General features: G+C 36.5%; 1 protein-coding gene across 1 annotated transcript in view; it reads right to left on the bottom strand.

Annotated features, from left to right (window-relative positions):
* Positions 1-14859, bottom strand: part of apolpp (retinoid- and fatty-acid binding glycoprotein apolipophorin) — a 69472-nt gene that overhangs the window by 22634 nt on the left and 31979 nt on the right. Inside the window, exons 23-37 of the mRNA XM_089649088.1 lie at positions 14629-14795; positions 13375-13580; positions 13070-13292; positions 12325-12479; positions 11987-12152; positions 11089-11313; positions 10260-10447; positions 8963-9077; positions 8368-8527; positions 5190-5368; positions 4327-4478; positions 2689-2949; positions 2364-2505; positions 1524-1668; positions 1204-1395 (exon numbers count right to left, since the gene is read on the bottom strand). Of these exons, the coding sequence (XP_089505214.1) occupies positions 1204-1395; positions 1524-1668; positions 2364-2505; positions 2689-2949; positions 4327-4478; positions 5190-5368; positions 8368-8527; positions 8963-9077; positions 10260-10447; positions 11089-11313; positions 11987-12152; positions 12325-12479; positions 13070-13292; positions 13375-13580; positions 14629-14795 (2676 nt within the window). The remainder of the gene's footprint in view (positions 1-1203; positions 1396-1523; positions 1669-2363; positions 2506-2688; positions 2950-4326; positions 4479-5189; positions 5369-8367; positions 8528-8962; positions 9078-10259; positions 10448-11088; positions 11314-11986; positions 12153-12324; positions 12480-13069; positions 13293-13374; positions 13581-14628; positions 14796-14859) is intronic.

The raw sequence follows: 14859 nt of genomic DNA, 5'->3' as shown, positions 1-14859 counted from the left end.
GCGAGCGAGAGATGTCAGGTGTGTTTAAAGAAAGCAGGTATGGGCAAATACCAATAAGCGGACCGTAATAAGTATATTACAAGGTTCATTGAGTTGCATTAATATTCGATTCTCGTTTGGTAGTTTTATAGCTTGGGTATGCTGAGTTACCAAGTGGAAATTTTTATTAAAATATTTTAATTATTTTCGAAGATATAGCGATTTAAAAAAAATTAGAGATATTAGGATGAGACCTTTATTTTTGCCCGGAGTCAGCATATAGCGCCAGCGCAAAAAATACCGGCCAGAAATGTGTTAATTAAACTTTTCCGGAAACTCATAGTACAAGCGGAAAAATACATCTAATTTGGAGTCAATTTTGTGGTATAACTAACTGTTGATTTCATATTTCATTTTAGAGTTATTCGAGTCTGAAATTGTAATTTGTTAGGTCGAATTTGAAAAAAATCAGTCCCATGTTTTTTAAACCCTATTAATAGGGATACACAACCCTACTAATAGGGAGATTAACTCAATGCTTTGTAGTATCTGGTATTGGATGGTTATTTCATAACTGACCGCCAAGAACTACATACATTAAAGAGGATTAATAGTGGCAATACTCTACATGTCTGCTATGATGATGGAAATTTAAAGGCTGTCCAAAATGATGTCTATAAGAGGAGAAAGCACAACACAAATTATTACCCCAAAAATGAAATAAAATTAAATGATTATCCTGATTATTTTTTGGGTATTTATGCCGTGTTGCACTTCCCCCTATTTTAGCCAACATTTCGGACAGCATTACAGTGTCCATCATCAGGGAAGATGTATATATTGAGGTTAAGTGTGTGTTCATGTATGTAGAAGTGATACTGAATTGCGTGTATGATTCCTCTTAGGGCTGGTATTTCAGTATAATAATAAATGGTTAAATCAATGCGGTTTACTTTTGGTGTAGCCGTCAAGTACCGCATACCAAGAACTACTAAGCTTAACCCCTTTATCTCTATTAAAATTAATGGGGTTTTCGTGGAATTCAATTGCCTTCGTAATTAGGTAAAATCGATGCGTTTTGGGTCTTCTCAGGACTTCTGGGACAATTCAAAATAATGGCCTGTTTCAATTAATTATTCTGTAATTGATGATTTGTTCGGGTGGCAGAGTTTGCTCGCTCGAAAGTGAGAAATTTGTTGGACTTGTATTCCTAATTGTACTAACCTCCCTTGGCGGGCTTGGCGAACACCTGAGCATGGTACTTGGACTTCTCCTGGTTGAGGTGGATGTCCAGGCTGTGAATTGGCAGCTTGAACCTCTCCAACTCGGAGGTGGTCTGCAAGCCGAATTCGGGCGCGAAACCCAGCTTCCTCAGGTCGAAGCCAATGTCGGTTTTGGTCACAATTCGGTTGGGCACTAGAAATCAAAAAGTTTATTGAAAATACAGACTCTGTATAGCTACATATAACCTCATTTTTACCAGTGTCTACCGATTTTTCCGGAACTTTTCTTCAAAAGGATCATTTTGTCAATAGAAAGCATACCTGATGTGTCTACTTTGGTGTTGATCTCAATGTGTGCGCACTGCTTCTTCTCCTCACAGTAGACAGTGGACAGCTTATACTCCTTGTTGGTGGCCTTGTGCTCAATTACAATGTTCTTTTCTCCCAGGGCGACGTTGAAGTCAATCTAATGGGAAAAAGTCAGTTAGTTCTACCTGAAGCTATTTTATGCTAATAGTGGCTCAAAAAACCAGACAGATTTGTGTACAGTAACAGGGTAGAACTTAAAAATACAGGCGTGTAACACATGGCAAGAATTGCAAAAATTTGAATAAAGGAAGAGGGAGAACGTACAAGACAGGAAAAAAGAAGAAGGATAAAAGTTACAAGGTAGGAAAAGTTTTAATAAAGAAAAAGCATATAAGTTAAGTTAGGCAGGAGGAGTGTGAATAAATAAACAAAATAGAAGTTACGAGACGGGATAAAGGTGAATAAAAACAGAGAGTAGAAGTTAAAAGACAGAAAGAGTTTGAATAAGTAAAGATGGTACATAGAAGTTAACGATAGGAACAAATTGAAAAGAGTCAGAGGGTAGAACTTACAAGATAGGAAAAGTTTGAATAAAATTAAAGGGCAAAAGTTAGAAGATAGGAAGAGTTTGAATAAAGATGAAAGGTAGAAGTTACAAGACTGGAAGGGTTTTAATAAAGAAAAACGGTAGAAGTTGCAAAACAGGATTTATAATAGTTTGAATAAAGAAAGCAGATGGAAGAAAAAACTTGACAAAAATTTGAATAAAGAAGGCAGAAGTTACAAGACCGAAATCAAAATAATTTGAATAAAGGAAGAGAGTATAGGAAAAAATAGAAAGTATGTCAATACCAAAAGGCCATTCTCGGTGGGTTCGTTCACGAGGCCCCTGATGTACTGGAAGCTAGTTGTCTTCTGTTCCCCCCTGATCTTTACACTGCCGGAACCTTCCATTATGAACTTGTTGCTTTCGTTCCTGCTCTGGTAGGTGGTTCTGGAGACGAAATGATAAATGAACAAATTGTTATCCAGCCAATAACACAGTAGTAAGTGTTTAGCAAGTGGGGTGCTTCCGAGCTAGGCATGCAAATATTCCATAGAAGCACAAAGAAAGTATAAATATATTTATTCGATACGATATGTTCATATTTTCACTAAACTTAATCATTAAACTCACGTTCCGCTGAGAACAATCTTGCCATTTTCCTTGGCATTGAATTGGATTTTCTTGGCCTTGCCAGCCAGTTCGCTCTTGGCTTCAAAGTGGATCTTGTTCAGCTTGATTTTAGCTGAGTCAGCGTCAATCTTGATGTCGAATTCTTCCGGTCCCGTCAGCTTGGCATCGATGTTCAGCACCAAGCTAAAGTCGCCGAAGTTCTCAATCTTGGAGTCTCCCTTGTACGTGTTTTCGCCGGTCTTTTGAGTCAGGATGTATAATCTGAAATCAACACAAACCATTAGATTACCTACATTTAAAATCTATCAAACCATCTTCTCAATCATCACATGATCAGATATATGTATATATTTTTACATTAACTATGGAGATAATTTTCGTCAATGCCTATGTTCAATCCAATGCTAGCAAAGTCCTTCATCATTGCACAAGCAACATTTTCCCACTATAATGATGTTAGTACAAAGAATTCAAATATTGTCAAGCTGGTAAAAATACTGGTATCATAAAATGGGGTAACTGATAAATTTTCAACTTTTGCGTTGGAAAATTTTATGCCATATTTATAGTGTTTAAAATATCGAATTAATGAAAAAAAAAATAATTTGATAATATACATTTTTTTAATAAGTTTATTGCAACAGTAGGTATGCTACATGTATAACAACATATACTGATTTACTTTACAATGTATATAAATCACACAAAACTATTATAATCATTAAGGAAATAATAAAATATATTTTTACATTTTTCTATGTCAAAAAAATATAAAAAAAACGATTCAACCATCATCAAAATGTTTTAATATAACTAGAACTCAACTAATTTGATACCACAACAAATTTTTTGTAACATTTTTTATCATGGCTTCACGTTTGGGCTTTTATGTAACAGTCATAACGAATATAACAAACTTCTCGGAAATGGCGACACGGCGCGCCAAACCCAGACTAGATACGAAAGATAAAGACTTTCTCTAGACACTCTTCAACCTCGCTGGAAGGGAAGACACATTTCACTACCAGGATCAGGTCTTGAGCCTACAACTGGCTCAGGATCTCTGCTCGTTCAAGGCCCTGCATCCGCTTATATAGACCGTCCGTGGTACGTATGTATCACTTGGTAGGAAGCGTGGCGCTGGCCTATGATTAGTTGGTTAATAATTTGTGTAACCAGTAGGAGATCCGCAGTGTCCTGCGTTCGTAGATAGGGATGCTGTAATAAGTATTAGTGAGTTAATATTCAGGGTAACGCGGTTTCTTCACATTACAATACTAATTTTCAAGAGTCATCCTGGAAAAAAATAATTAAAAAGATGCGAGTAATTTAAGAGGTAGCAAAAATCGTGCGGACATGAGAATGGGTCGTTTCTATGACTCGTTCTTGAATTCAACAGTTTGGCTGTGGAACGATTTGCTTGCCTCTGTGTTTCCTCCCTCCTACAACATGAGGTTCACTCCTTCTTTTCCTCAAAAAGAAGCTTCATACAGCATAGCATCCTCCAGGGCCTTCTATGGGGGGTTATCCATGAAAGTCACCCGCCGATTCAAAAGTTATTAGTATCCCATATAATGGTAATTATGTCTTTATTAATATATATTTATAAAGGACATAAGTATGGAATGATTAGTTTACCTGGCGGGTTTGTTTGTTGTGTCGGGGCAAATAGCCTTGATGTCGATCAGGGTCCTGTCGACCTTGCTACTGTCGATTTCCGAGGAGAAAGCGTACTTCTTTCCGTCAATGTCCACATTCACGTCGGTGGAGAGAGAGCCTAGCTCTGGTCGCTGAGGAAACAAGAATTAAACAATTATTAAATGCAGTCAAATGGAAATATGAAGAGTGGGAAGAAATGCCCGTTCTTCTAAGTGCAAATGTTCCGCCTTGGTGAGAGAAGGTACTCAGTTTGACAGGAGACAGCCGAATGCCCAACGATAACTTTGCTGAACTTTATTTAAGGACTGGTCTACTGCGATGGAAACATCATAACACATGACATTTCGACAATGAAATAAAAAATTCTAATTTCGATTGTGCCTGTCTGTAACGCCGGTTCAATGAACTCTAGAAATTTTGCTTTGAATTTAAGTTTAATTAAAAGTTTTGGTTTAGAGAATTCAGTAAAGGGATAAAGTTCAGTAAAGGTATATAAATATTTTTACAAAATTTGTCAATTGCCATTTTCAAAATAGGAACTGATTTTTCGAGAATTCGGTTGTTTTATATATAGATGAGACAAGAAATGAGAACAACGATTGCACTTTTTTACCTCCAATTAGTCCTTAGCGACCTCCAACGCCAAACAACCGGAAACTATCGAATTCGGTCGGTGCTAATTATAAGCTAATTATTATTTCGGTTAGGTACATAATTTGACAGCTGTAGACCAAGTGTGCTCTATTATTAAATTGTGTATCGCTGGCTGTTCAAATATCAAGAAATAACACTTGTTATTGCATATCAGAAGCATTAGCAAAAATAAAAACTCATGAACAAACCTTGAACTTCAAGCTGCTCAGGATCTTCTTTGCCTTGAGGTTATCGGGCAGGACAACAACGATTGTGAATTGACCTTCCTTGCTCTGGTGCCTAGTTCCTTCAACGGTGACCTGTAGCTGTTTGCCAGCTCCTCCGTATACCACATTCAGGTTGCTGTTGTATTTGCTGGTTAGGGAGTCTGAAAGATATAATAAGTATGGTATGAGAGACAAAAACTGGCGGCGATTTCACGCAAATGTTGGGCATTTCATTAATGTATTGTAACATTTGTAAATATGTAGTGCCAGGGAACATTTTTACCTCTTCCTGTGTCAACTTGTCCTGTGAAATTCCGGAATTTAATTCTGATATAAACTTGCAATTATCAAATATTAATATTAACATCACCGACATTACAAATTACCTTAAAACACTTGAACCAAAATTAAGTTCCGGGCCGGATCAAATTCCACCCATTTTGATTAAAAACTGTGCAGACAGCTTATCCATTCCGTTGTTCATATTATTTAATAAGTCTCTGTCAACGGGAATTTTCCCAAAACTTTGGAAAAAAAGTTACTTAACTCCAATATTTAAATGCGGGGATAAATCTGCAATTGAAAATTATCGTCCAATTTGTATCCAATCATCAATACCCAAGATTTTTGAAAAATTAATTCTTCTAAAGATAAACCCCAGCGTGAAATCCATCATTACAACTTGCCAACATGGTTTTGTTTCAAACAGATCAACCTTAAACAATCTATCCCTGTACGAAAATTATATAACAAATGCACTTGCTAATAGACAACAAGTCGATTCTATATATACTGATTTCAGCAAAGCGTTTGATAAGGTTTGCCATAAAATTCTTGTTAGCAAGCTGGCGAAAATTGGCATAACCGGTAACGTACTATCCTGGTTTAAGAATTATCTGTCTAATCGAGAGCTTACTGTCTGCATTAAAGGTCAACTGTCTTACACTTTTACAGCTACAAGCGGCGTGCCCCAGGGGTCACATCTAGGACCTATTCTTTTCAACATATTTATAAATGACGTTACAAATGTATTTAAACGTGTCTTTATTTTGATGTTCGCAGATGATATGAAAATTTACCGAATCATTGACAATATTAATGACTGCTTATTATTACAATCAAATCTCATTAGCTTTTGTGATTGGTGTATCCTAAATAAATTAACCCTTAATGTAAAAAAGTGTCAAGTCATGAAATTTTATAGGAAGAAAAACCCATTTATTTTCACATACTGTATGAATAATGAAGTCTTAGTATCTGTACCCGAAATAAAAGACCTGGGGATAATATTTGACACCAAATTAACATTTATCTCCCACATTAACAATATAACCACTAAAGCGATGCAAATGTTGGGTTTCATATTAAGAACTTCAAAAGATTTCAAAAATTTAAAAACTTTAAAAATATTGTATTTATCCATTGTCAGAAGCCATTTAGAATTCAACTCAACCATTTGGAATCCATTTTACAATATTCATGAAAAATCTATCGAGCGAATCCAACATAAATTTTTACGAAACATAAATTATAGATTAGGTATTCCTATTGAAAACATTAACTACACCTCACTGTTGAAAGTCATGGGCCTTGCCACATTAAAAGAAAGAAGAATATGTTCCGATCTATTTTTTCTTTATAAAATTGTTAATAACATGTTTGACTCCCCTGAACTCCTTAGGTTGATGGACTTTCATGTGCCTAGTAGAATGGTTCGTCAGAAGGTACCTTACCATTGTAACATTGCAGGTACCAAAGCAGAAATAAATTCAGTAATGAACCGACTACACAGTGCAGGGAATAAATATTGCGTGAACACTAACGGTACTGAATGTCTATCAGCCTATAAACACATTATTATTAAATCTGTATGTCAAATATGAACTTGACAAACATTAAACGGGGTATGTGCGAACTATTTCTACAACTCTGCAAACTATTTTTATACTTTCCTATAATCATTACCATTGATTTGGAGGATTTTGGCAGATTCTCTATTTTTAATCTCAATTATTTGTACCTATATTTTGTTAACTCGGATATTTTCTTATATTATTTTGTATAACATATATTTATCATATAAGATATAAGATCTGTATAATTAAAAAAATATATAAATAAATAAAGATGTACATTATTATCTGTAAAAGCCCTATGGGCGTTTAAATAAATAAATAAATAAATAAACTGTGGGCGCAGACTTAAGGCGCATAAATGTGGAGATAATCTTTAGGTACTGCTATGAGCGGTGAAACAGTTTTCTTTGTAGGACAATTCTCTTGCGTCGAAAGAATTCTTTTCTTATTCTAATATTGTACGTTTGTTGAATGCCGTTTTGCGATGACATGACATTTACTACGCTATTGAGTTTTACAGCCACTTTTGTAGCTCTAAAAAACACTTGACATTCCCCTATGTTAACATCTACATGGTTACAAAAACTTTGGTACGTTTTTGTGAATATCGGTGGATTTTAACTGAATTCGGTAGATTTTCATAAAATTTCGGTAGATTTTCTATGAATATGGATAATTTTTCTATGAATATCGGTAAATTTTTGCCGAAATCAGTAAATCAACCGAAATTTCGGTAAGAATGGCATCACTGCTTTCACGAGTAAACAATATGAACAGTTGCTTAAATCTCCAAACTACAGCCATCTCACACTCACTATCTCTCACGCTCGCTGAGTATGGGAATTGGTATAAGCATAACAAATAGGGCTCGGATTCTTGATGGGGGTTTTGATTTATTACTTGACATCTCCAAACCACAGCCATCTCACTCTCACTATCTCACACGCTCGCTGAGTATGGGAATTGGTATAAGCATAACAAGTAGGGCTCGGACTCTTGATGGGGGTTTTGATTTATTACTTGTAATCTCCAGATACGAACTGGTGATGTGTTTTATATTTTCACAGAATTATTATTCTCGTTCAACAACACTTAGGGAAATTATTTCCGCCTATGTCTGAAGTCTGAAGATAATATTTTTAAAATTTAGGGTTTGTCGCAGACGCCATGTATGTATTCTTTCTTGCTTTGTCTTATCCTAATGAAAATCCAATGTTCATTTGAATTAGCATTAGATCTTAAAGGGAAAAATTAGAATATGTGATCACCGGAGAATGATGTTTTGATGAATTTTGCCAACTTACCTTCAGAATCTTGGTTGGAATAGGAAGTCTCAAAGAGGAACGGCTCCTGCTTGGGAAGATGGGCAGAGATCTTAACTTTGCCTTGGTCATCGGAGAAGTCAAGGTCGACATCGTAGTTATACGCATCAGCGTTAACTTGAATTGCGTTCTTGGAGGCCAGCTGTAAAATTACATAATAATGATAAGACAACATATTCTTTTAATCAGATTACTAAACAATTATAGAAACATTGGAGACGAAGAGATGAGACAGGCACAACATTGTGTCTGTCGCCAAAATCATTCACCCATACTACTGCCTGAATCTACACACAGCGGTGCCTTGCTTTTGTATCTAACTTTCATTGTGTAGTCACTTTGATAGTCTGTGCAAAATCGGAAATAAATCTTAAATTGGAAATATATGTTATCAAAATACAAGCTATTAATAGGCCGGTAAAACCTGTTCCCCTTCACGTCACCCAATCTTTTGAATTGAACACAAAATACTGCTGAAACGCACGTTGTGTACAGGTGATACAACAAGTGATCTAGCCTAAAGTTCTTGCCAAGGGGAAAAGTTAAACATTTAATAATTCGGATGGTTTGTACTTACGGAGAAGAACTTATCGTCAGCATGAGGGATCACGAACAAGTCGGAAGATGAAATCTTGATATCATGGGCCTTGTCGAAGGGCAGGACCAAGTGGAGGACCACATCGTTCTCAAATCTATGAAACAGAGTCAAGTATTACAAAATGGATTGTTTGCCGACACAGAGATAGATGTATGGGATGTTTTACAAAAATTCAAATGTAACATTGTCATCAAATGGCCAATCGGCGCCATGTTGTTTTCTGGACATATGAAAGGTTCCCGTCCATGGAGGCAAGAAGGGAAACTGGGCAAATCACACTGAACTGGTGTGGCTTACTAGGTGAGTATGATTTCACCGCTTGGCATAAGTAGACTGTTCCTTCACAAGCTATAAAGTGTTATCGATAATCGTTATCTTTAATCCATCAAATGCAGTATGAAATATTGTAAAAACCATAAGGAAGAAAGTTAAAAACCAGGAATGGCATTACTTTTCAAGCATTAATTATTTTTGTAATAAATAGTTCGCATTTCTGTCACGTATTTTTGATGCATTTTGTCGTAGCAGCCTCCTTTGTTCAGCAATGTTATGCGATAATGGGTTACTTAAGAGGTCACAATCGCATAGTTTTGGCTTGTCAGATGAATCATTGTTATTCCAAACAGACGGTAAACAATGTTGATTTCGACATATTTTATTATCTAGTGTGCGTCGTCTGGCATGTTTAATATTATTTTATGAATTAGATATTTGTTTCTTTCTTTTGTTGCACTTAACAACCAGTTTTATTCAAAAGCGTAAATTAGTGCCATCTATTGCTAATTTGAGTAACACTTGGCAAGTGTACTGTGATGAATGGGCGCATCAATTTGAAATTCCCAAAGTTAGCGACAAAAATCTCTAAGGAAATGATCATAATACCACCTCCTCTCCCTTGCTTCCTCCGTGTTCCCATCCAATGCCGATTCTAGGCCCTTTTCACCTTTTCAACAAATTGTGATCAGCAGAAAATTGCAACTGTCACATTGTTATGCTTTACAACTTATCACAATATCTTCAAAAGCTGAAATTTTTATTTTGATTTTTAAATTAATAAGAATAAATTAAAAACATACTTTTTTAGACACGGGTCTATTGTTCACAGTATTACTTCTTTAGACACGGGTCTATTGTTCACAGAATTACTACTTTAGACAAGGGTCTATTGTTCATAGTATTACTACTGTAGTTTATTTACACATTTATATCTCCCCATACATAAAATTATTTGGGTAGCCTCACTCGAGCGGTTACGAAATGTTAAAAAATAATTTACTTGGCATCTCCATCATCAGGGGCAACTATATTGTAGGATCCAGTCACATCCAAAGAAGTCTTCGTTCCGTAGGTTCCCTTGGCTCTGTACTTGGCGTCGTATGTGCTCATCGTATCACTGTCGAAGTAGACGTCGGAGTTGGTTGTGAAGACCAAAGGATCGCTGCAAAGGCCTCCCTTAACTTCAAACTGGAAAAAAATCAAAAAGCGTATCAGGAATGGGAATTATGACTGATTGGGTGCTCCGGTGGAAACAGCTTGAGGAAGAGATGGACAGACTGTGTGAAAGAGGATGAGAGAGTGCATGGTGGGTATCTGATAGTACACTACCCTTATGACACCTCCTGGAGTGCTATACATTGTTTGTACCGATAACAACTACCACCAGGGTCGACATCACAACTTGCTCCATATTCCACATAGCAAAACGGATGTTCTGGCTCAGCATAGCATGACAAGAGGTATGGTGCTGCTAAATGAAGTCTTTTCAGCATTGGCTTTGAAGGTTTCAAGAGTCATTTTAGGCAAGGACTCTAAATATTTAAAGTTATGTCATGTTTTTAGGATGATGTATATAAATCTGTAATCACATTACTAAAAAAAGTGATCCAGGCTGAAACAACCCAACCTTAGTAAAGGCAAAACCAAATCCAAACTAAGCAAATGATGAATTAACGGGATGTTCCAACTAGGCCTTACACCCATTTCAACAAAAATTACATTGTTATTGAAAAGGTTCTTACTTAGTTTATCTTTAGGTTTGTAGCATCATTAAATAGAAAAACAGAGGTACCATCGTTTCTCTGGTAAAAGTTCGAATGCGTTCTTACCTTGGTTTCAAAATTATTTCGTCCTTCCTTTCCGCGGCTACTCTTGGCTGCGAACTTGATGTCGACATCCTTGCCATCTTCCCTCAGAACGTTGAGGTGGTGTTCGCCTTCGCGCTGGCTGGTCTTCTGGTTCATGAAGAAGCGGCCGTTGTACGCCAGCTTCTGGGGCTGACTGCCGGAATCTTTCACGTATACAATGTTTGCTGACAAGACCCTCTTGAGATCCTGGAATTTTTAATTATTTTATAAGTTCTGGTGTCTTTTACAAGGTAGTAAGGAAAGAATGAAAGAAAGCCAAACAAAAACTAAATCGAAATGTATATTAAATCACACGTTAACGCAGAAGACAGGCAAATGAGATATATAAATATATTATAAATCCACAAAATACCCCGGTCGGGCATGGTAACCAAATGAGAAGTAGATTTTTTATCGAATGGCTAAAAATTGAGAAATTGTATTCAATATATATTATAAAAAAGAAAATTCAAATATCTTGGTCATATTATGAGGAGCATAATTATTACTCTCTGATAATCCAGGGAGAGATTGTAGGAAGACACAGGACGCAGTCGAGTAAGAAATTACATTTCTCGACACAGGGACATCATCATTGAAACCAAAAACAAAAGTTATTGTGATGAGAGTTTAAAAAACTATATGGCTTCTAAACCATATCAGTGCAATTCGTCCGAGTTATTTCAGGCAATGTGAAGATTGCCCTGATGATATCAAACCTCCTATAGAAGAATGCACCAGAAAAAAAGAATTACGAGAATGTAGCCACCAGATTGGCCAGAGAATTATTCACTCAACCTGCAGCGAAATCTACAATCAGGAGGTAGTCTCCGGATCCCAGATCAGAAATCATTTTGCAACAACAAGCTATGATTCTTACCTCATCCTTGTTGGTGAACTCCCTCTGCCAGTCCGCCTTGAGAGACTTGCCATTGGACCTCACGATCTCCAGAGAGCTGGAGAACTTTCCTTCGTCCAGTTTGCCTTCCTTGCCGTCTTTCTTGAAGTTCAGCTCGGTCTTGTCTCCGTTGATGGTCAGGGTGTTCCTGGGAAAATAAAGTGGTGTAAGTAGAGGTCCCAAAAAACTTTGTAATAAATTTTCGAAACCCCCCTCCTTTTCTCCCTTGTCCCCCCATTGGGGTCGAACATGTGAAAGTGGTAGCTGCTCCACTGGTCATGACGGATCTTTGTTAGAAACGTTTTAGAAAAAATACTTACTTGGAATCGAAGATGTCTTCGACCTTCTTGTTGTTGGTGACGAAGCTGATCTTGTTGGCATTGTCCTTACCAAAGTTGGGGAAGAGATCGATGGCGACGTTGTATTGCGGCCCGGCCACCAGGAAGTTCGTCTCGAGCTTTACTCTCTTGCCGACCTGTTCAACAATAATGATTTATATGAAGGAACTTCATAATATCAGCTAGGATTCATTTAAACGACTTTTTTAAGGAGACAAATGAAAAACAAAGTATGATTTTAATTTATTTTTTTAAAAGAAAGAAACATTCCCGGGTTAAGAATAACCTGACAATAGTTTGAAAAACTCACAATACAAGCACTAAAAGTGGCAGTGCAATGATTGAGGACTTTGGAGGCTAGCAGAAGTTATTAATCCCACAACGACCAGTAAAAATGTATTCCCTCTTGACGGTTGTGTTTCAAATATTACAATCCTTCTTTATAGTATCATTCGAATCAATATTACAATCCTAGAATCTAGGAGTAAATTAATGACAAAGATGTCACTTAACTCAACAAAGGAACATACTTGTACAAATTACGTACAATTACGTATGGATCTGCAGTAATCTAGGTACTATTTAAGCTCCGTGCATTCACACAACTTTTGAGACACGAAATTAAGTTTTGCTTCAACGGTACCCCTCGTATCTGAGCTGGTAACTTTAGTTTATTGTGAGAATGTTAGTAGAATGCTAGTCCGTAATCCAATGAAATCCAACATACCTTCTCCAGTTCAACAACGACCACACCGTTTCCTTTCTTGTCCGGGTTGACTTTGAATTGGCCGTGCGCATCCAGGATGTCCTTGATGATGACCTTCAGAGTTACGCTGAGGTTTGGTTCCTTGACGACATTTGCAACGGAGTCCAGAATAGCGTTGTCTCCAACCGAGAGCTTCAGGTGGGAGTTGTAGAGAGCGGAGTTGGACAATACTCCAACATCGATCCTGGGAGGAAAGATATTCATTAGAATTCATTAACTTTTAGCGGAAAAAGGAGAAGAAGAAAATGCACGACAACACTACTTACTTGTAATCGTCGGACTTTCCAGAAGCTGTGTATTTTCCGTTGAGTCCGTAGTCAAGATCTCCTGGCTTGTACTTGTGTGTGACACTTCCGGACACCCCGTACTTGCCTCCGGGAATGATTTCTAGCTTTCCGTCAAAGCTGCCCTTGACATCGGAATCAGCATTGTAGTTGAATTCAGTGTCAAATCCTTTGTCGTTCAGTTTTGTCTGGAAAAAGGATAAAATTATAAATAACATTTCCCGAATTTTTCAATACTTTCTAGGTTGACCGGTTGCAGTTCGTGTTAGTGGCACAAGTAAACTACTTCGTCATGAAATCATCAGCCAAACAGGAACTGTTTTGGAATACGTTTGTTTGGATGCTTTTTAATTGAAGGCCTCCGTGGTTGAACGGGTAAGGTTGTCGACTACGAATCTAGAGGTTGCGGGTTGGAATCCTAACGTATGCAAGTAAAATTCATATAATTAAATTGTGTTATTTCACATTAAATTCATATAAAATAACATATAGCATACTTTACCCATTTCAGAGTAGTATGTATCACTAGTAGTAGTATATATCAAAGACCAGATCTAAATGTCCAGATACTTCCCCACCTTACTCTATCCCTATCATTTCCCTCCCCACTGCCTTCGGTCTCACAAAATACCCCAAACACTAAATCAATAGCATATTAAAATCGTTTATACTTAAAAATATAATATAATCTCTCAATTATTATTATGTTGAAATCCTTTTCTCTTATTTCTTATTCTTATCTCTTTCCTTCTTTTACATCCTTTTCTCTTTTCTATTTGATATAATTTTGTTATATATAAAATTTTAATTTTGTTATTTTAAAATTTTTTTTTTTTTTTTTGATCTTTACATTCTCTGAAAAAATATGTTAAATTATTATTTACACGCGTTTCTCCGCCTTTTTAACACGAGCATTTTCTCTAAAAAAGGTGTATCACAATGTACTTTAACGTATTAAAATAACATAGTTTCACTGGTTCCGGTACAGTACAATATTGTATTGGTGATTCAATCCAATATTATATTTATATGCCTTTCTTGAAAGAATTGAGATTGTATCCGGAAAAAACTACATACATATTCATATTGCATATGTACGAGCGAAAACTAGTAATTCATTTTGATATTTTAAAGCACATCTTGCAAAAAGTGGTTTGTTCCTAAAATAATTAAATTAGCCATCTATGAAAGAGCAGACACATGAAGGTTAAGTAGGTAATTTAAATCAATTATTACCTTGAGTTTTCCAGAGAAATCTCCTTCGTTCTTGGTGGCCTTCTTCAGCTCAACCTCGAATTCACCCTTCAAATTCTCGTATTTTCCATCCAGGTCGAGGCTGAATTTCTTTCCGGCTTCCACTTCGGATTTTGTCTTAAAGGCAATGTTCTGCGCAGGGAAGGAGACTGCAAAAAAAAAAAATCAACAACTGATAATGATGAATATAGAATAGTAGGATGGGATGAGAAG

This window comes from Hesperophylax consimilis, chromosome 29, assembly GCF_061612785.1.
Source record: "Hesperophylax consimilis isolate HC1 chromosome 29, BYU_Hcon_1.0, whole genome shotgun sequence".
Lineage (NCBI taxonomy): Eukaryota > Metazoa > Arthropoda > Insecta > Trichoptera > Limnephilidae > Hesperophylax > Hesperophylax consimilis.
Note: the sequence above shows the minus strand (reverse complement) of the source record. Positions and strands in the feature narration are given on the sequence as shown.